Raw genomic sequence first — 23247 nt, 5'->3', positions numbered from 1 at the left:
TTCTGCTTAAGGGAGATGAAAGCAGCATTTGCTTCAAGTGGCCATGGCATGAGGTTAGGTACGGAGGATCGAGTGAGTTCTTGGAGTGGTTTAGCCAGAGAAGCATATTGGGGAATCCATTGCCTACAGAACCCTGTCATGCCTAAGAATTTTCTGACCTGGCGTGGAGAGCAAGGCTGGGGAAAGCTAAGGATGGCTTGTACCTGGGCTGGAGAGAGTGTACGGGAGCCCTGGGAGAGAAGGAAGCCTAGGTATGTGACAGAGGTTTGGCAGAGCTGCAATTTTGTGCGAGAAGCCTTATGACCCTTGTTTGCTAAAGCTGTGAGAAGTGTTAGTGAATCAGTTTCTGAGGCAGACAGAGAGGGGGAGCACAGGAGTAAGTCATCCACATATTGGATCAGTGTGGATCCTGATGGGAAAACCAGATTGTTAGGATATAGATATTCAGACCTGTCTGTAAAGGCCTATACTCTAAGAATTTAGGTGTATTCTTATCACTTGGCTAGTGATAGAGGTATAAAAGAAAGAATCAAAACCACTGTCTGCCAGTGTAAGGGCCTTCTCTTACTGTGACAGTTTGTGGCCCTGTGCTTAGGCTCAGGCCTTTGGCTAAGCAGCAGAGGCAGCCATAAGCTGGGAAGCGAACGGTCACATCCTCACATTCCAAACTAGTCACACTGAAATAAGGTGCTATTGGGCTGTTAGGCACTATCAGGACAGGATAGTTCCTATCACCTCCAGAGAAAGGGAAGTGCCTAGACAATGTAAAAGGAAACTTAGTTTGATAGCATCCTGTCTGGCAAGAACTCACTTATCAATAGCTGGGATGTGAAATGTGCTAAAGGGGGAAATGGGAACAGGGAATGGGAGTAAGGAAGTTGGAATCATGTTTAGCTAAGGGTAGGAATGGGAACAGGGACACAGGTGTAAGGCTCTGTGGTGTCAGAGCTGGGAAGGAGGATACTAAGGAAGGAAACTGGAATCATGCTTGCTGGAAGTTCACCCCAATAAACATCGAATTGTTTGCACCTTTGGACTTCGGGTATTGTTGCTCTCTGTTCATGCGAGAAGGACCAGGGAAGTAAGTGGGTGAAGGAATAAGCCCTCTAACATCTTGGTGCCGTGACTCGGATGCATCGCATTGGATAGGTGAGTGGCAGCCTGTAAGTCCCCCTCCCCAACAGTCCGCGCAGCTGCTTGGAGGGGGTATCGCGAACTCTCGTGATGGTAGTTGCGGGTTCTGGCAAGCCAGGGTAAAGGATTTTTTGGATGAATGGATAAGGGAGGACCAGGGCCCATACCAGGTACAGGGGTCAACCTGGGATAAGATTAAAAAGGAAATGGAGGAAGTGTTAGGGGACCCAGAGGTATGGGGGGTGGCTGAGGAGCCCACCCTCCTTGGTATATGGGTAGGGGAAGAAGGTCCCTGCCCATGGGGACTGAATGCCTCCCAGGGAAAAGAGGCACTTCAGTCTGCTTGAGAGGTTTGAAGTAAGGGCAGCATTATGGGAAGCTGCCAGTAATCTTTCAAGTTTGGTGCTGCTTCAGCAAGGGCTGCTGAAGGGTTGTAAATTAGTTAGGGGTAGTGAAAGATGATTTGGCACAAAAGGGTTTAAGGTCAAAAGCAGAGTTAACAGACCACCTTTAGAGACTGGATCTGAGACTTGGTCCTGGGGGAGTGGAGAAAAAAAAAAAAAAAATAAAAGTTTCAAAGTGCAACCTGCCTTTCCACACTCTTTTGTTTTTCTGAAGTTTTAATGGAGGGTACTTTGGATACTTATGTGAGATGTCAAGAAGGAAGTTTTTGTTTAATGATAAAACCCAGTTATATAAATGTAACTGTATGTGCAACTCTGGGCAGTCACATTGGATGGAAGCTTGGTAATTAGATTATCCAAGGGGGTCAGGTCGAGTGGCTACTACCACCACTATGCTTCTGTCCCCAGAAGCCTTTATAGCTATTCTGAGGGAAAATGGGCCCTTTTCCCACAGAAATGGTCTATAGGGGACTGCTGCAGGCAGCAGGCAGAGAGAGAATCTGAGCAAAATTATTTGACTATTGGGTAATGTAATCAAAATCACTAAAGGATGGAAGAGGTTTCTTTTGGAACTTAACTTGGCTGCCCCTAGTTGTGTCTAGTTGTACAAGATGGAAGTGTAATCAGGGTACAGTTGTGTAAAAAAGAGTAATCACAGTGCAAGGGATGTTAGGCAAAACAGAATTTTGTGTGTGTGTGCACAGGTAAAAGAAAAGGAAAAGGGGAGGAATGATGGGAACACTGAGCCTTGGGATGGCTCTGGGGGATTAGATTGTTGCTTTGGTGGGTGTGCATGAAAACTCTGTAGGCATGGGGGAGGCAGTTGTACCTTGTGTAAAATTAATTTGGCTAATATGATGTTATGGAGGTTAAACTATATGGAAGAAATTTGCATTTTCCCAGGACATGTGCAGTGTATATTGGAAAAGGAGTAAAAGAAATGCAAATAAAACATGGTACTTCATTAAAATCCTAATAGGGCTCCAAAAGGAGCCACAATAGGTTGTGCTTTCTTTTTCAGATCGTTGTGTTTTGGAGCAGGAGATGAAAGTGGAAAGTAATCAGAACTCTGGTGGAAGTAAAATGCTTCCCTTTTAAGACAGTGTCTGAGCTGCTAACAGCTTTGGATCCAGAAGCAAGCTAACACTCTACAAGCAAGCTGGCGCCAGCGGGAAAAATAACCCAGAATACCATGGATCTATGTTTTGTGTTGTTTGTCTGTGGTGTTTGTCTTGTTGCTAGCATTGTTGTGTTTTAATGAACAGAAAACCTCATGATATGGGTGGGGGGTGGCTTCAAAAGGCTGGCCTTGGGGGGGGAAGATGTGTATGGGAATGCAAATTCTCAACTAGGAGGCCAGGACCTGTGTAATAGCTACCGTGGTACCTGGAAATGGAATGGCAACTAAGGTGGCCCCCACAAGCCCTATGGAAATAATGAAAAGGGGAGGAGCTCACTGGGAATTAACGGAGGGGTGTGTAAAATAGTGTAAATCAATAGAAGATGTTTGGATGTGCCCCTCTCCTATGACTATAGAGGAGCAGGATCAATGGCCTATGCAAGGGGTGGACAATTGGGTGTACTGTGTATAAGGTGTTTTGCTGGGAATGTACATATTACTGGGGGCACAATTACACCGGCCCATAACCAAACTACACCCATCTACATGCTGCTATATGGACTTTGGTGCACAAATGGATCTGTGAATCTTATTGCTGTAAATAAGCCTACTGCCTGATTCCATACCAAGTGGTCAAGCTGGTTTGGACAATATCCCATTTCTCTGTGAACATTCAATGGACTTATGATATGGACAAAAGCAAGCAAGACCTCCAGGGGCAGCTTGTTGCAACTGCCAGCAACTGGACACAAGATCGTGACCCCATCGAAGGAGGAGAGGCAGTGTTTTGGGGGTGTCTCGGATGTTGGACCATACTGCAGTGGTCAGGACTCAGTGTTGCTATGGATTTTGAATTGTTAACTGTACTTGTGTTACATTGCATAGGGAGATAACCTATTAGGAATGTAATAAGCCCTCCAAACCCTGCAGTGTACTAGACAACCCGGACCCAACCTTCTCAGGCCCACTCTAATGGGAAGTCTGGAACACTAATTGGAATAAGTGTGGTATGCCCGTATGAGAGAAGGTGCAGGGCACAATACTACACAAGGGGCAGTGGGACAAATGGAATATCGACACCTTCCACCTTGATGCCTGGCCCTATCAGGAAATGTGTCGCCATATGTCCTATGCTTTTCCAGGGATACCTGGGCAGGAGGATCCCAAAAGAAAAAGAAAAAAAAAAAGGGGTGGAGTGTTAGGATATAGATATTCAGGCCTGTCTGTAAAGGCCTATACTCTAAGAATTTAGGTGTATTCTTATCACTTGGCTAGTGATAGAGGTATAAAAGAAAGAATCAAAACCACTGTCTGCCAGTGTAAGGGCCTTCTCTTACTGTGACAGTTTGTGGCCCTGTGCTTAGGCTCAGGCCTTTGGCTAAGCAGCAGAGGCAGCCATAAGCTGGGAAGCGAACGGTCACATCCTCACATTCCAAACTAGTCACACTGAAATAAGGTGCTATTGGGCTGTTAGGCACTATCAGGACAGGATAGTTCCTATCACCTCCAGAGAAAGGGAAGTGCCTAGACAATGTAAAAGGAAACTTAGTTTGATAGCATCCTGTCTGGCAAGAACTCACTTATCAATAGCTGGGATGTGAAATCCTCACTTCTGTATTGTTTTGTCATTATAGTTCCCACTTTGCTGTTGTTTGTCTGTATAATCTCTGTCTGGTTCTGTGATTGTTCCTGTCTGCTGTATAATTAATTTTGCTGGGTGTAAACTAATTGAGGTGGTGGGATATAATTGGTTACATAATCATGTTACAATATGTTAGGATTGGTTAGTTAAATTTCAGGAAAATGATTGGTTAAGGTATAGCTAAGCAGAAGTCAAGTTTTACTATATAATCTGTAGTCAATGAGGAAGTGACTGGGTGTGGGTGTGGGTGGGGGTGGGCATGTGGGTGTGTGAGATGGGAACAGGGAATGGGGGTAAGAAAATTGGAATCATGTTTTGCTAAAGGGGGAAATGGGAACAGGGAATGGGAGTAAGGAAGTTGGAATCATGTTTAGCTAAGGGTAGGAATGGGAACAGGGACACAGGTGTAAGGCTCTGTGGTGTCAGAGCTGGGAAGGAGGATACTAAGGAAGGAAACTGGAATCATGCTTGCTGGAAGTTCACCCCAATAAACATCGAATTGTTTGCACCTTTGGACTTCGGGTATTGTTGCTCTCTGTTCATGCGAGAAGGACCAGGGAAGTAAGTGGGTGAAGGAATAAGCCCTCTAACACAGATCAGCGAGATCCCTGGCTAGGGCTTGAGAAAAATAGGATGGACTCTCTGTATACCCCTGGGGAAGGGTAGTCCACGTATATTGCTGACCCTAGTAGGAGAAGGCAAAGAGATACTGGTATTTAGAGTGAACTGGGACAGAGAAGAAAGCGGAGCACAAATCTACAACAGTAAAGTGGGTTGCATTTGGAGGAATAGACGCTAGTATTGTAGCAGGGTTAGGAACCACTGGAAAAGAAGGTATGACAATACGGTTAATAGCTCGAAGGTCTTGAACAAATCGCCATGATTTGCCATCAGCCTTTTGAACTGGGAGGATAGGGGTGTTACAGGGGCTGGAACAAGGGACAATAATTCCTTGTTCTTTTAATGCAGATATAACTGGAGCAATCCCAGCCTCTGCCTCAGGATTCAAAGTATACTGAGACAGGCGAGGCAGAGGTTTGGAATTGTCTACAGTAATCCGAACTGGGTCAGTATTTAATGGGTTCACTTCAGATGGGTGAGATGGCCATAGGGAGGAAGGAACCTGAGAGATTAGGTGCTCTAGGGACGGAGTTAAGGGACAGCAAGGGACCGGAGTGGAGAGGGAAGTTTCAGACAGCAGGGAGGCTACAGAATCACATAAGGAAGACTGAGGGATTTGCAGATAGACACCATCTGGGGAGCAGTAAATAGAACAGCCAAGTTTGCATAGCAAGTCCCGTCCCAGAAGGTTTGCAGGGGTGGAATCAGAGAGGAGGAATGCATGCTCCTCAGAGAGGGGACCGACCTGAACAGACAAAGGTTTTGAGAGGGGAAAAGAGGTAGGGATCCCTGTAATGCCAACAGCAGACACAGATTTTCCAGATCGGGGGAACCTCAGGCAAGTCAGTGGTGCGGATTGTAGAAAGAGAAGCTCCAGTATCAACAAGGAAAGGGAGAGAGAGATCATTTACAGTCAGGACACATTCTCCAGTAGGGGACAGAGGTAATAAGGAAGCTAAAACTTTGTGAGGTTCCCCAGCATCCCGTCATTGTTGGGGTGAAAAATAGGGTTGGGGATCAGCTGGAGGAACCAGCGGGGGGTTCACTTCATTTTCCATACAATTATTAGGTCGTCTTGGACACTCTTTTTTCCAGTGTCCAGGCTGTTTACAGTAGTTACAAACCCCAGTTAATCCAGCCCCCCGCCCCCTTCCGCAACCCCATCCCTGTCCCCGGTATGGTCTGCTTAGTCCTGAATAATGCTGTATCTGCAGAGCCATTAACTTTTGGGAGGACTGTTCCTCCTTTCCTTTAAAAGTGCGGTGGCAATGTTCTGCTACTGCCAGCAATTTGTCCATGGTTTCAGTCTCCCATCCCACACTTATTCGTTTTAACATGCTGCCTGTGCCAGGGAGAAGACCATCAACAAATGCATGTGCCAAGGCCCCCTGCCCATTTACATCGGGCTCTTGTATTCCTGAATGTTTTAGGAAAATATCAGTTAGCCGGGACCTATAGTCTCCTGGGCTTTCTCCTTGCCCTTGCTTACAGCAACGTATTGCTGTTCAGTTTGTTTTAGGAGACCACACTTTGGGAATGGCTTGATGCAGGCACTTCCAAAGAGCCATACACCGGTCTCTGTATGCCGAATCTGGGCCAGCACTTTTTATGGTTGAGTGGCGTGCCTCAGCTGGCTAGTCTGCGGCAGCCAACCATTTTTCATAATAACTGGCAGGAGCTAACAATTTACACAGTTGGAGGAGATCTGTCTCAGAGGGTTCATAGGTTTCACAGATTAACAGAAACTCCTCAGCAAATTTGACACAGTTTTCCTGTGGTTTGGGAAAACTTTTAACTATAGATAAAAGTTCCGTACGAGTCTAGGGCTTATAATCCCATATGGACTCACTTTCTCTCATCCTTAGGACTCGTAAGGGTGCCACAACAGTTTGATTAGAGTCTCTCATTAACCTCCCATCAGGTTCTCCTTTCCAAGAAGAGATGTCAAGAGAATCTTTGCAGTCTGCTTTGGATTTCTTCTTCATAATATTTTGCAGAGCTGCGAGGCCAATGAGGGTATCTTCTTCACTTTCATTATCTGTAGTCACTGAAGATTTTTCCTTTTCTGATTTCTTATTTGCGCAGGAGTATGGTGGGGGTCGGGTTTGATCCGGATCATTGCACAGGACTGGGCAAAGGGGAGCGCTCGGACTAGTGGTGGGAGAGACTGCATCCAATTGAACTGTTAGTTTTTTGATAGAATTTTTAAGAGAGGTGAGTTTTGACTCAGTCCATCTACGATTTGCCTCTTCCCACCACTGCATGAAGCAGTCTACTTCTCCTCTCTCCAATTTGGTTTTTGGGAGGACGAGTTTGCTTTTTAAAGCGTCCACTCGATCCTTGTCCCAAGAACCTAACAGTGGCCGCTGTAATTTGGGGTTCTCTAGAGCTAATTTGGACCATTTTTCAAGAAACCTAGAAGAGTCCGGACCCCTCCTAAAATACATAAAATAAGCTGGAGTTCCCTTAGGGAACTGTTCTACCTTAGACTTCTGATTACCCATCCAGGAGGACTTCACACAGCACTCACACAAGAAGGAAATTCGGGCTCAGCAGAGCGGTACCCGGTGCAACACACAGAAAGGAGCCCACAGGCTACTGCCTCAACTGCCCTTGCTTTCACACCAGGGATTATACCCAAGGCGAGGTGCGGCTGCAGCTGTGCAGATTCCACTTATTCAGACCGTGGGGACGGGGACCCCTTGGTCAGCCAGTCTCCGGACAGAGATGGCTCCCAGATTCACACACACACCACGAGGAAGACGGATAGACACAAAGACAAGACAGTCCTCAAACCGGTTAAAGCACAAAAATAATAATTACCTGAGACGTCTGATTCCAGAAGCTGGATCCAAAGACCCCTACCCGAACAGAGTGGGAATGAACAAGTTCAATGGCATAGACTGCGCTGCTGCTGTGTACCTTCTGTCTTGTGGAGGATCACTTGGACTAAGCGTCCAGGCGCCGGCTGCCATGATCATCCTGCAAGGCAGTCAGGGATCACACAGCCTCAGTGAAGCCGCTTGCCATCTTGGTGGAACCTCCAAATTGTCAAAGTTTGACTCAGACTCACAATTTATCAGACCACTCTGTTTTATTAGCAAAGCTGCTCTGCTAATACATTTAGAAGTGAGCCCCCCGAGTGGGGCTTGTGTCTTTTAATTTATACAGTTTTTTGGAGAACAAGTTACAGAGAAGTTACAGACAAAAGAAGAAAAAGATTTTAGCCACCACCCTTCGAGATCCCTGAGACCAGTCACATATCTTCAATTACCTGCCACCCTTAACAATCTCCTTGAACAGCTTCCAGTTGACTTAACTAATTGCCCTTCACACCTTCCATTCTGATGCCTGCTTCTTAGACGTGCTGGCTCTATCTTGATTGCTTCTCCATTCAAAAGCTAACTGTCCCTACGTGTGCTCCCTCAGATACTTTGTAACATGTTTTGGCATGCCCTCTCATATACAATGTATCCAGCATGTCCCCTTATACAACGTTATACTTATACAATGTTATACTTCCACATTGCCAAGAAGGCCAATGGCATTTTGGGATGTATAAGTAGGGGCATAGCCAGCAGATCGAGGGACATGATTGTTCCCCTCTATTCGACATTGGTGAGGCCTCATCTGGAGTACTGTGTCCAGTTTTGGGCCCCACACTACAAGAAGGATGTGGATAAATTGGAGAGAGTCCAGCGAAGGGCAACAAAAATGATTAGGGGTCTAGAACACATGACTTATGAGGAGAGGCTGAGGGAACTGGGATTGTTTAGTCTGGAGAAGAGAAGAATGAGGAGGGATTTGATAGCTGCTTTCAACTACCTGAGAGGTGGTTCCAAAGAGGATGGTTCTAGACTATTCTCAGTGGTAGAAGAGGACAGGACAAAGAGTAATGGTCTCAAGTTGCAGTGGGGGAGGTTTAGGTTGGATGTTAGGAAAATCTTTTTCACTAGGAGGGTGGTGAAACACTGGAATGTGTTACCTAGGGAGGTGGTAGAATCTCCTTCCTTAGAAGTTTTTAAGGTCAGGCTTGACAAAGCCCTGGCTGGGAGGATTTAATTGGGGATTGGTCCTGCTTTGAGCAGGGGGTTGGACTAGATGACCTCCTGAGGTCCCTTCCAACCCTGATATTCTATGATTCTATGATTCACACATCGGTTAATATGACAACCACATGTTTTAAATGTCCTTTGTCATTTTTACCTACAATCCAAAAAGTCATCATACCCCAACCAACCCTTGTAGGATTTGCAGTCACTGGAAAACTTCTAGAAGAGATCAGAAAAAAGTATGTAAGACTAGGGCTATTTAAATGTACAGTAGTGCACCCAGGGAAATGGTGGATGTCCCATCACTTGAGACAACTTACAGTCATTTATGTGACATTGTTTCAGAGTAGCAGCCATGTTAGTCTGTATCCGGATGCGCTGGAAAGGTTTTATTTGGGGGCTGAAGGTGATGGGGGGATGGAAATCCATCAACCTCAGCCTAGACAAATCCACACAAGCGGTCCATTTCCTGGACACTACTGTGCTAATAAGCGATGGTCACATAAACACCACCCTATACCGGAAACCCACTGACCGCTATACTTACCTACATGCCTCCAGCTTCCATCCAGGACATACCACACGATCCATTGTCTACAGCCAAGCTCTAAGATACAACCACATTTGCTCCAATCCCTCAGACAGAGACAAACACCTACAAGATCTCTATCAAGCATTCTTCAAACTACAATACCCACCTGCTGAAGTGAAGAAACAGATTGACAGAGCCAGAAGAGTACCCAGAAGTCACCTGCTAAAGGACAGGCCCAACAAAGAAAATAACAGAACGCCACTAGCTGTCACCTTCATCCCCCAACTAAAACGTCTCCAGCGCATCATCAAAGATTTACAACCTATCCTGAAAAATGATCCCTCACTCTCACAGATCTTGGGAGACAGACCAGTCCTCACTTACAGACTGCTGCCCCACCTGAAGCAAATACTCACCAGTAACCACACACCACACAACAAAAACACTAACCCAAGAACCTATCCTTGCAACAAAGCCCAATGCCAACTCTGTCCACATATTTATTCAAGTGACACCATCATAAGTCCTAATCATAGAATCATAGAATATCAGGGTTGGAAGGGACCTCAGGAGGTCATCTAGTCCAACCCCCTACTCAAAGCAGGACCAATCCCCAATTAAATCATCCCAGCCAGAGCTTTGTCAAGCCTGACCTTAAAAACTTCTAAGGAAGGAGATTCTACCACCTCCCTAGGTAACACATTCCAGTGTTTCACCACCCTCCTAATGAAAACGTTTTTCCTAATATCCAACCTAAACCTCCCCCACTGCAATTTGAGACCATTACTCCTTGTCCTGTCCTCTTCTACCACTGAGAATAGTCTAGAACCATCCTCTTTGGAACCACCTCTCAGATAGTTGAAAGCAGCTATCAAATCCCCCCTCCTTCTTCTCTTCTGCAGACTAAACAATCCCAGTTCCCTCAGCCTCTCCTCAAAAGTCATGTGTTCCAGACCCCTAATCATTTTTGTTGCCCTTCGCTGGACTCTCTCCAATTTATCCACATCCTTCTTGTAGTGTGGGGCCCAAAACTGGACACAGTTCTCCAGATGAGGCCTCACCAATGTCGAATAGAGGGGAACAATCACGTCCCTCGATCTGCTCGCTATGCCCCTACTTATACATCCCAAAATGCCATTGGCCTTCTTGGCAACAAGGGCACACTGTGGACTCATATCCAGCTTCTCGTCCACTGTAACCCCTAGGTCCTTTTCCGCAGAACTGCTGCCTAGCCATTCGGTCCCTAGTCTGTAGCGGTGCATTGGATTCTTGTGTCCTAAGTGCAGGACCCTGCACTTATCCTTGTTGAACCTCATCAGATAACTTTTGGCCCAATTCTCCAATCTGTCTAGGTCCCTCTGTATCCTATCCCTACCTGCCAACGTATCTACCACTCCTCCTAGTTTAGTATCATCTGCAAATTTGCTGAGAGTGCAATCCACACCATCCTCCAGATCATTTATGAAGATATTGAACAAAACCGGCCTGAGGACCGACCCTTGGAGCACTCCACTTGATACTGGTTGCCATCTAGACATGGAGCTATTGATCACTACCTGTTGAGCCCGACAATCTAGCCAACTTTCTACCCACCTTATAGTGCATTCATCCAGCCCATACTTCTTTAACTTGCTGACAAGAATACTGTGGGAGACCGTGTCAAAAGCTTTGCTAAAGTCAAGAAACAATATATCCACTGCTTTCCCTTCATCCACAGAACCAGTAATCTCATCATAGAAGGCGATTAGATTTGTCAGGCATGACCTTCCCTTGGTGAATCCATGCTGACTGTTCCTGATCACTTTCCTCTTGTGTAAGTGCTTCAGGATTGATTCCTTGATGACATGCTCCATGCCTTTTCCGGGGACTGAGGTGAGGCTGACTGGCCTGTAGTTCCTAGGATCCTCCTTCTTCCCTTTTTTTAAAGATGGGCACTACATTAGCCTTTTTCCAGTCATCCGGGACTTCCCCCGATCGCCATGAGTTTTCAAAGATAATGGCCAATGGCTCTGCAATCACATCCACCAACTCCTTTAGCACTCTCGGATGCAACGCATCCGGCCCAATGGACTTGTGCACATCCAGCTTTTCTAAATAGTCCCTAACCACTTCTTTCTCCACAGAGGGGTGGCCACCTACTCCCCATGCTGTGTTTCTCAGTGCAGTAGTCTGGGAGCCTACCTTGTTCGTGAAGACAGAGGCAAAAAAAGCATTGAGTACATTAGCTTTTTCCACATCCTCTGTCACTAGGTTGCCTCCCTCATTCAGTAAGGGGCCCACACTTTCCTTGGCTTTCTTCTTGTTGCCAACATACCTGAAGAAACCCTTCTTGTTACTCTTAACATCTCTTGCTAGCTGCAGCTCCAGGTGCGATTTGGCCCTCCTGATTTCATTCCTACATGCCCGAGCAATATTTTTATACTCTTCCCTGGTCATTTGTCCAATCTTCCACTTCTTGTAAGTTTCTTTTTTATGTTTAAGATCCGCAAGGATGTCACTGTTAAGCCAAGCTGGTCGCCTGCCATATTTACTATTCTTTCGACACATCGGGATGGTTTATCCCTGTAACCTCAATAGGGATTCTTTGAAATACAGCCAGCTCTCCTGGACTCCTTTCCCCCTCATGTTATTCTCCCAGGGGATCCTACCCATCAGTTTCCCGAGGGAATTGAAGTCTGCTTTCCTGAAGTCCAGGGTCCGTATTCTGCTGCTGACCTTTCTTCCCTGTGTCAGGATCCTGAACTCGACCAACTCAAGGTCACTGCCTCCCAGATTCCCATCCACTTTTGCTTCCCCTACTTATTCTTCCCGGTTTGTGAGCAGCAGGTCAAGAAAAGCTCTCCCCCTAGTTGGCTCCTCCAGCACTTGCACCAGGAAATTCTCCCTTACATTTTCCAAAAGCTTCCTGGATTGTCTGGCCACATTAGCCACGCCATCAGGGGCTCGTTCACCTGCACATCTACCAATGTGATATATGCCATCATGTGCCAGCAATGCCCCTCTGTCATGTACATTGGCCAAACTGGACAGTCTGTACGCAAAAGAATAAATGGACACAAATCTGACATCAGGAATCATAACATTCAAAAACCGGTAGGAGAACACTTCAACTTCTCTGGCCACTCAGTAAAAGATTTAAGGGTGGCAATTTTGCAAAAGAAAAGCTTCAAAAACAGACTCCAACAAGAAACTGCTGAGCTTGAATTAATATGCAAACTAGATACCATTAACCTGGGTTTGAATAGAGACTGGGAGTGTCTGGGTCATTACACATATTGAATCTATTTCCTTAAGTTAAGTATCCTCACACCTTCTTGTCAACTGTCTAAATGGGCCATCTAGATTATCACTACAAAAGTTTTTTTTCTCCGCTGATAATAGCTTATCTTAACTAATTAGCCTCTTTCAGTTTGTATGGCAACTTCCACCTTCTCTGTATGTATATATATATATATCTATCTTCTTACTATATGTTCCATTCTATGCATCCAATGAAGTGAGCTGTAGCCCACGAAAGCTTATGCTCTAATAAATTTGTTAGTCTCTAAGGTGCCACAAGTACTCCTGTTCATTTATGTGAGGTGCTTAAATGGCCCCCATTACCACAGTCTCCTCACAACACTTGCTGTGAGGAGGAAAGGACCATCATCCCCATTGTGCTGATGAGGAACTGAGGCACAGAGAAACTATGAGACTTGCCCAGAGTCCTATAGGAGACCTGATACAACAAAGGAACTGAACCTAAGACTTGCAATGGCCAAACTAGCACCATAACCACTAACCCATCCTTCCTTTCAAGTCAAGGCAAAGCTTTGGAAATTGTTCAGTAGGGCACTACTTTGCATTAGCTATGAGGAAGGAGAATGGACCAAATAGCCTAAAAGGTTTTTGCACCTTTGATTTCTACCATTATAAATAGAAGTGGGTCGAATCTGAGCAGTCCATATGCAAATTTTCCCCCAAGCCTCAAATGCTTAGACTCAGACTTGAATGTCAACTTGGTGGCTTGGGTCAGTCTTTCACTGTATGATGTAGTAAAACAATCTAGTATAGTGTGAGGGACCATGAGCAAGGAGCTATAAAAGTAAATATTTTGTCTTTATATAGCACCCTTCATCCGAGGATCTCATAGCAATTTCTAAAGCAAAACTAAGCCTCACCTCACCCTGAGTAGCATTATCTCCATTTTACCAATGGGAAAACTGAATCAGCAAGATTAAGTGGCCTGACCAAGGTCATGAATTAATTCAGTAGCAAGGCTGGGAGATTCACCACTCCCAGGTCAGCCCCTTGCTCTGAACTCCTATATCCCCTTGCAGGAAATTTTGTTACCATCTAAAGTGTTTATACATTTGCAATGTGCAAGGAGAATAAAGTCCAGACCAATAATATATATACTTGGTATTTTAATAGGGCCAGTTCCACAAAGCTGAAAATAATTATGAGCTAAATCAGTTGTGAGGAAGAATTTAATCAGAAAAATGTAATAATGTGGAATCATTTAAGAACACCTTACTAGATGCCCAAAAGCCACAATCCCACAACTGAGTGAAGAAGGCCATGCTGATTTAAGGCAGCTATATAAGCGCATAGTAATGAATATAAATCAGAAGTTAGGAATTGTAGAAAATTGATGAGGGAAACAAAGTGGCTCAAGGAGAAATCTATGGCCAAGAGCTAAGGATATCAATAAGGAGTTTTTTAAAATATATTAGGAACAAAAACAATCCTGACAATGGTATTGGTCCATTGCTAGATAGAAATGGTAGAATTATCAATAATAATGCAGAAGAGAGAGAAATGTTCAATAAATATTTCTATTCTGTACTTGGGGAAAAACAGATGATATAATTTCATTTTATGGTGATGATAACACTCTTTCCATTCCACTGGTATCTCTGGAGGATGTTACACAGAAACTACTAATGTTCACAGATTCATAGATAGTAAGGTCAGAAGGGACCATTATGGTCATCTAGTCCGACCTCCTGCACAACGCAGGCCACAGAATCTCACCCACCCACTCCTGTGAAAAACCTCACCTATGTCTGAGCTATTGAAGTCCTCAAATCGTGGTTTAAAGACTTCAAGGAGCAGAGAATCCTCCAGCAAGTGACCCGTGCCCCATGCTACAGAGGAAGGCAAAAAACCTCCAGGGCCTCTTCCAATCTGCCCTGGAGGAAAATTCCTTCCGACCCCAAATATGGTGATCAGCTGAACCCTGAGCATATGGGCAAGATTCACCAGCCAGACACCCAGGAAAGAATTCTCTGTAGTAACTCAGATCCTACCCCATCTAACATCCCATCACAGGCCATTGGGCCTATTTACCATGAATATTTAAAGATCAATCAATTGCCATAATCATATTATCCCATCATACCATCTCCTCCTAAAGTGTTAGACATTTTAAAATCAGCAGGTCCAGATAACTGGCATACAAGAGTTTAAAAAAATCTGGCTGAGGAACTCACTGGCTGTTAACATTCATTTTCAATAAGTCTTGGAGCACTGGTTAAGTTCCAGCAGACTGAAAGAAAGCTAATGTTGTGCCAATTTTTAAAAAGGGTAACAGGGATGACCTAGTTAATTATAGGCCTGTCAGCCTGACATTAATACTGGGCAAGGTAATGCAGCGGCTGACATGGGACTCAATAAGAAAGAGTTAAAGGAGGGCAATGTAATTACAGGTTTCAGAGTAACAGCCGTGTTAGTCTGTATTCACAAAAAGAAAAGGAGTACTTGTGGCACCTTAGAGACTAACCAATTTATTTGAGAATGAGCTTTCGTGAGCTAAAGCTCATGCTCAAATAAATTGGTTAGTCTCTAAGGTGCCACAATGTAATTACAGTTGAACTTCAGAGTTACAAACACCTCGGGAACGGAGGTTATTCATAACTCTGAATAAAATTTTACGGTTATTCTTTCAAAAGTTTACAAGTGAACATTGATTTAATACAGCTTTGAAACTTTACTATGCAAAAGAAAAATGCTGCTTTTAACCATTTTAATTTAAATGGAACAGAAACAGTTTCCTTACCTTGTCAAATCCCTATATTTTAGTAGTTTACATTTAACACAGTATTTGCTTTTCTTTTCTTTTTTTTCCTTTTTTTTTTTTTGGTCACTGCTGTCTGATTGCATACTTCTTGTTCCAAATGAGGCGCGTGGTTGACCAGTCAGTCATAATTCTGATATTCATAACGCTGAGGTTCTACTGTAATGCCAGTCAACAAGGGTTTATGGAAAATAGTTCCTGTCAAACTAACTTGATTTTTTAAATAAGATTACAGGTTTGGCTGATAAAGGTAATAGTGTTGATGTAATATACTTAGACTTCTGTAAGGCATTTGACTTGGTACTTCATGACCTTCTGATTAAAAAACTAGAATGCTATCAAACTAACATGGCACACATTAAACACACGAAAAGCTAGCTAACTTATAGGTCTCAAAACGTAACTGTAAACTGGGAATTGTCATTAAGCAGGTGTGTTTCCAATGGAGTCCCACACGGATCTGTTCTTGGCCCAACGTTATTTAACATTTTTATCAATGATCTGGAAGAAAACATAAGATCATCCCCATAAAGGTTGCAGATGACACAAAAATTGGGGGAGTGGTAAATAATGAAGAGGACAGGCCACTGATTCAGAGCAATCTGGACCACTTGGTAAACTAAATGCAATAAATACATAAATTGGCTAGTCTCTAAGGTGCCACAAGTCCTCCTTTTCTTTTTGCGGCTACAGACTAACACGGCTGCTACTCTGAAACAAACAATACGTGTTTTAATACAAATAAATGTATACATCTAGGAACAAAGAATGTAGGCCATAATTACGGAATGGGGGACTCTATCCTGGAAAGCAGCGACTCTGGAAAAGATTTGGGGGCGGGGTGGATAATCAGCTGAACATGAGCTCACAGTGTGTCGCTGTGGCCAAAAGAGCTAATACAATCTTGGGTTGCATAAACGGGAATCTTGAGTAGGAGTAGAAAGGTTATTTTACCTCTGTATTTGGCACTGGTACATCGGCTACTGGAATAATGTGTACAGTTCTGGTGCCCATAGTTCAAGAAGGATGTTGATAAATTGGAGAGGGTTCAGAGATGAGCCACAAGAATGATTAAGGGATTAGAAAACTTGCCTTATAAAACTCAAAGAGCTCAATCTATTTAGCTTAACAAACAGAAGTTTAAGGGGTGACTTGATTGCAGTCTGTAAGTATCTATATGGGGAATAAATATTTATAATGGGCTTTTCAATCAAGCAGAGACAGGTATAACGTAATCCAATGCCTGGAAGTTGAAACTAGACAAATTCAGACTGGAAGTAAAGTGCAATTTACTAAAAGCAAGAGTAATTAACCATTAGAACAACTTACCATGGGTCTGGGGGTTTCTCCATCACTGACAACTTTTAAATCAACATTGGATGTTTTCTTCTAAAAACTAAGCTCTAGGAATCATTTGGAAGTTCTATAGCCTGTGTTATACAATCTAGATTCCCTTCTGGCCTTGTAATCTATGAATCATCTACTGTGCCCCTCCTTGCATGTCCAATATTGTCCCCATTTCACACGGCCTTTCCACTTCCCCCAATCTGTATTTTGAAGGTTGGATCATTGTTGTTGTCAAAAGGGAACACATATTAAAAGGGAATCACAGGCCCTAGGATTCCTACTCAGACTGCCAAAGTTAGTCCTGCTGTGGCTCAGTTTTTTCATCTGTAAAATGGAAATAATGATATGCTGCTCATAGAGGTGTTGTGGAGTTTAATTTGTTAGTGTTTATAAAGTGCTCTGAGATCCTTGGATGACAGGTGCTATGCACATACAAAGATGCAGGAGACTTGACAGTAACCACTACCCAAGTACTTTCCATAACTACTTTTCCTGTCCTACTCAAATGTTCTTGGAGAAGACATTATGTGCTATTTAATTTTTAAGTGCACTGTAAAGACTGATACATTCCCCCATATTAGTTCTGTATTTTCACTGTGGCTGCTTCCATGCTTCTGGATCCTAGCTGGTACTGTAAGAGCTTCTCTCCACACAGAAATTGCACCATTTTTTCATGCTTTGTCTGTATAAAAAGATCTTCTATACTTTCCACAGTATGCATCTGATGAAGTGAGCTGTAGCTCACGAAAGCTTATGCTCAAATAAATTGGTTAGTCTCTAAGGTGCCACAAGTACGCCTTTTCAAATTGCACCAATTTAGCTAAATCAATTTAGAAAACAGCAAAGTTAAATTGGTGCAATTTCTGTGTGTAGACCAGGCCTAAATGTTAAAGCCAACCTAAAACAAACTGTTATCAAGGTGTTTTTAGTTTGACATGGAGTGGGAAGTGACAAATTACATATTCCTATAGCTCCTTTCAGCTGAGGATCTCAAAGCACTTTACAAAAAGGGGCTACTATTATTGCTATTATACAGATTGGGAAACTGAGGCACGGAGAAGTGAAAGGATGAGCTGAAGGTCTCACAGACAGTCAGTGACAGAGTGAAAAAAGAACCCCGGTTTCCTGGCTCTCAGTGTCCTACACTAAGTACTAGACAGCGCTGCCTCTCTTGAATTCTTGAGGGCAAGGATGTTCTCTCCTGAAATTTCTCCATCTAGTTTGCAGCCCCAAGAAGGTTAAGCCAAACATTCAAACTTTGGGGTTGTTCTCCTAAGCAAGCAGAACTTTTTAGGTATTTACTCATCATTAGCAGAGATCCTTCAACATGGGGTCTGGTAGAAATCAGTACAATCCTCAGAGTAGTTGCATACCTAGCTTAAAACCAGCATGACCTTTGTTTATTACTTCAGATCCATCCTATTTGAAAATAATTTCAATGGGGGGGAAGTATAAAAAGGAACATTACAAAAATAGCACTAACAACCCATTATCTTCATCATAAAAATTACGCAGAGATGGAAAGTTCCCATTAAGGTACATCTTGTTCTTTCCTCACCAGACCAGTTCAGGGTTATTCCTTATAATACAGTACAGCTGGATGGCAGTGTACAGGGGCGGCTCTACCAATTTTGCCGCCCCAAGCAGTAGCCGCTGAATTGCCGCCGCCGCAAGAGAGGCGGAGCTGCCACCGAATTGCCACCGCGGGACACAGACTGCCTCCCCATTCTGAATGCCGCCTCAAGCACCTGCTTGGAAAGCTGGTGCCTGGAGCCGGCCCTGGCAGTATATTATACAGTCCAATTTAAAAGGACTTAAGAGAAAGGCCTTCCACAACTCCACTTGGAAGACCATGCCACAGCCTAATAGATCTCAGTATTAACCATCCCATATGCTGAATGCTTTGAGACGTGTACTGCTAAGAACACTTCCGTATTGGCAGGTTGATGTCTATATGTAAGGCTACAATTTAGTCACGGAGATCGTGGAAGTCACAGAATTGGTGACTTCCAGCAACCGCCATGACTTCAGCCTGCGGTGGTCAGGAGCTGCAGGGTCCCCAGCCATCCACAGGGGCAGGGAGCTCCTGGGCACCCCCACCACCTCTGGCGGCCCCCAGAGCTCCAAGCAGCCTCAGGTGGTGGTGGCATCCCGCAGCTCCCAAATGCCGTGGGCGGCAGGGGAACCCCTGAGCTCCCAACTGCAGTGAGTGGTGGGGGCCCCTGGAGCTGCGGGTGATGGGGAACCCTGGAGCTCCCAATGCCGCAGGTGGCAGGGGAACCCCTGAGCTCCTGGCTGCCACAGGCCCCCAGAGCCATGGCGGCAGGGGTACCTTGCAGCTCCCTGCTGCCACAGGGGGCAGAAGCACCCCACAGCTCCTGGCCATCATGGGCGGTGGGGGAACCCCTTGAGGTGTAAGCTGTTGCAGGTGGCTTGGGCCTGCAGCTTCCAGCTGTAGGTAGCAGGGAACCCTCGAGCTCCGATACCCAACCTGCAGTGGGGACCCCTGCAGCTCCTAGCTGACGTGCAGCTGCCCCACAGCAGCCAGTGTGGGGACCTGCAGACACCCATTTTGTCACAGATATTTTTTGTAAAAGTCACAGACAGGTCATGGCTTCTGTGAATTTTTCTTCATTGCCTGTGACCTGTCCCTGACTTTTACTAAAAATATCTGTGACAAAATCTTAGCTTTAACTATATGAGATAAAAGATATTTTCATATCTAGTGTCTATGATTTCTTTAAAACATAGAATTTTGCCCCAACAGACAGGGTCTTTTATAAGCACCTGTATAGTGATGCCCTAATAGAGTGTAGTAAATGCGTTTGAGATCCAGCTTGACATATCTAATCAGATTATTCTTACTAACAAAAAGAACAGCTGAAGGTACAAAATGTCTTTATGGTAACTGCTGACTTAAAAAAACAACAACCCAAAACAGTGTTGCAGTTGGCTTAAGGCCATTGAAGAGTTTGTTCTTGTTTAAGGGCCCCAGCCTAACATCAGCATGAGGCACAGGCCTCTTCCAGAGCAATACTGGTGAGATGTTACTGCAAAGTTTTACCAGAAATATTTCAGCAAGTGAAAAGATTTATCCTGCATGACCCATCAGATTGCTGTTCTGGTAAGAGATAAACCCATAGGGCCTGATGATTTGCCAAATTACTGACCTTTGTCAACACCACTTAAAGTCAATGGGAGCCAGGAGCAGTCAATACCTCTGAAAAGCAGCTCCACAGCACCTAATTCATCCCTGTTCTTATTCAGCTGAAGTGACTTTACACCAGGGGTGACTTTGGGCCACAGGGCCAAGTTTTAGCCTCATTTACACCCATATAATCTCACTAAGGTTGGATACATTTCAGAGTAGCAGCCGTGTTAGTCTGTATTCGCAAAAAGAACAGGAATACTTGTGGCACCTTAGAAACTAACAAATTTATTTGAGCATAAGCTTTCGTGAGCTACAGCTCACTTCATCAGAGCTTAGTCTCTAAGGTGCCACAAGTACTCCTTTTCTTTTTGAGGTTGGATAGTGTCACTGAGGTTAGAATTTAGCCCGTAAAAATAAAATGGCTCTAGGCTGGTTGAGTTGTATAATAAAACCTGAGATAAAGATAAAGATATCTTAAAACACAACTCTTAAACATCAATCACATCTGAGTGGTTCACAATCATCACTGCTATGTTAACAGGCCAGCAACATGGCTGAGTGCACCATACTGCATTCCGCAGCTACCAGTCTATATGATCATTCAGAAGAATGCGCCAGACAGTTCTACATGAAATTCCAATTCCCCTAGGCACTGAGTCACCTTTTTGATTTCCAGATCACCACTCAGGGCTGACACAATATGAGGTACATACATCCCACTGCAGGCATGTGGCTGTTCGTGTATCAAGAATGTTAGCATGATGTACAGATTGTAATGGAAAGAAATAATACAATTGGAAAGGCATCCAACTCATATTTATAAATATTTCAGATTTACTGTATGATAATACTCAGCACCTTTTACTGCACTTTATTTATTCAAAGCTCTTTGCAAACATTAATTAATTAATTTCCCTTTCCTCCCAATACCTCTGGGAGGGAGGTAGATAAATATTATTATCCCCAGTGTACAGATGGGGAAACTAAGGTAGGTAAATCCAGGATAAGAAGTCAGGATTACCTGACTCTTAGGCCTGCACTCACTTCTCTAAGCCACACTGAATGGCACTATAGTTGTCTTACTGTATGAAACTACAGTAACCTAGCCATCGCCATACTGGATCACAACAGTGATGCACCCAGTCCAGTATTCTGTCATTGGCTGTAGCCAATACCACATTCTTCAAAGGAAGGTGGAAGAGGCCCATTCAGTATGAACATGTCCTTAGGACAGGTATCTTTTGAATCTCAGGCAACTATGCCCAGATCTTCAAAGCTATTTCATGGAGTTAGGTGCCTAAACACATTAGAGGATCTGGACTTAGTGGTTGGCTTATTATGTAAAGCATGAGGGTTTATACCTCTTGCACATTATTTATACCTCTTGTTCTCATTATTCATGGACGTGTATAATTCTTTTTTTGGATCATGCCACACTCTTTGTCTCAGTCACACCTAGTGGCAACAAGTTCCACTAGTTTATTATGTATTGCTCAAAAAACTACTTCCGTTAATCAGTTTTAAATGTATTGCTTTTCAATTTTATTGAACATCTCTTTGTTCTTGTATTATGAGAAGGGATAAACAGGACTATCAAATTTACCTGCTCTATCCCATTCATTGTGTTGTAAACCGCTTTCACATCTCCTTTTACACCTCTCATCTCTACACTCAACAATTTTGATCTTTTCAGTCTTTACCAAGTCTCTTTATGCCTTTAAATAATTTTTGTCACCCATCTCAGAGCCCCCTCATTTTCTATCTCCTTTTTTATATAAGATAACCAAAACTGAGTGCATCATTACAGCAGATGGTATCCCATTGATTTATTATAACAGTATTAGTGGATGGGGCAGAGGTACCAGGGGGGCTGTCAGGGAACAGGGGGGGTTGGATGGGGGAGGATTCCTGAGGGAGGGGGCTGTCAAGGGGTGAGAAGCGGGGGGAAGGGATACGGGGGAGGGGCCAGGCCATGCCTGGCTGTTTGGGGAGGCATAGCCTTCCCAGCCGAACCTCCATACAATTTCCGAAACCCGATGCGGCCCTTAGGCCAAAAAGTTTGCCCACCCCTGCCACAGAACATCACAGCTGGCACAGGATCCCCATCAAACTCTTCTTTTCCTCCCTGACTGGACCAGTCCCACTTCTAAGATCAGGGTGCACCTGGGTGTGGTAGATTTATTTAAAGTTTGTTGGCTGGTGTCTGTAGCAGCTCAAGAGGCATAGTTGTCCTAAAGCCAGAAACACAGGAAAAAGTGCCTCTTTCCTCCAGAAAAGACAGAAGTGCTTCTCTGCTGGCTGGAGACAGAGATTATGTTTTTCATCCCAGCCAGGTGCAGAAAGCAGGTGAAAACTACAAGTAGCTTTTCCCTTGGGGATCTAGTTACAGTGTTTTGCAAAGTTGCCTTGGGAATGTAAAATGACAGGATCACCTGTCTGCAGGGGAGGTAGCCAGGACATAAGCAACTACTCAGAGCCCACTCTCCATTTACCTGTTGCAGGAAGAGCCCCAGGAGAAACGACATGAAAGAGAAGGGATTGAAGAAGAAGTAGGAGGGAGCTGCCAGGCTGGGACTAACCTTTTCTGCTGCAGCAAACTGATTTCATCCAGGCGTCTGGTCCAGGATTTTTCAGTCTGAAATCTGTGCAACAGAGAGTTCCAGAGCCCAAGGAGCAGCCCATGATCCCCAGGCAGGAACATCCCCATTGTCCTGTGTTCTCCTCGTCAGCTGAACTCAGACCTGCTGCTCTTCTTCCTGTGATGTTTCTTTGTGAATGACTCTCTACTTCTTCATTCCAGGAGGGCAGGATGATCTGAGTGGGAGATGGATGCTCCTTCAGAAAATGTCAGTTTGGGAGAGAGGTGGATGGTTACAACATTTAGTTGAGGCAGGCACCTGGCTGTGTCTCAGAAACAGATACTACCTGCCGGGGAGTTGCTGAGAGCGAGAACACACCCCTCTCTACTAAGTTACCTTCTGATTTAAAGAGACACAGCTTTGTTTGGAAGCCGCTCACACTCCCACACGTCTATTGAGCAATCTCACTTCTAAGCTACACAGAACTTCCACTGGATATTTTAAAGCTGATAAGAATTTTTTTAAGAACAAACAAAGGATGTAGAGAATTCTTCTGTAGAGAATTCCGCATTACAAAAGAGCACTCTGACCACTAGGCCATGGGCTA

General features: G+C 44.3%; 1 protein-coding gene across 1 annotated transcript in view; it reads right to left on the bottom strand.

The window, feature by feature from the left end:
• LOC144259183 (transient receptor potential cation channel subfamily V member 6-like) overlaps positions 1–22768 on the bottom strand; it is a 78284-nt gene extending 55516 nt beyond the window's left edge. The window contains exon 1 of the mRNA XM_077807362.1: positions 22641–22768. Within this exon, the coding sequence (XP_077663488.1) occupies positions 22641–22768 (128 nt within the window). The remainder of the gene's footprint in view (positions 1–22640) is intronic.
• Between the last annotated feature and the right edge of the window lie 479 nt (positions 22769–23247).

This window comes from Eretmochelys imbricata, chromosome 1, assembly GCF_965152235.1.
Source record: "Eretmochelys imbricata isolate rEreImb1 chromosome 1, rEreImb1.hap1, whole genome shotgun sequence".
In the NCBI taxonomy this organism is placed as follows: Eukaryota; Metazoa; Chordata; order Testudines; family Cheloniidae; genus Eretmochelys; species Eretmochelys imbricata.
This window is presented reverse-complemented; position numbering and strand designations above follow the sequence as displayed.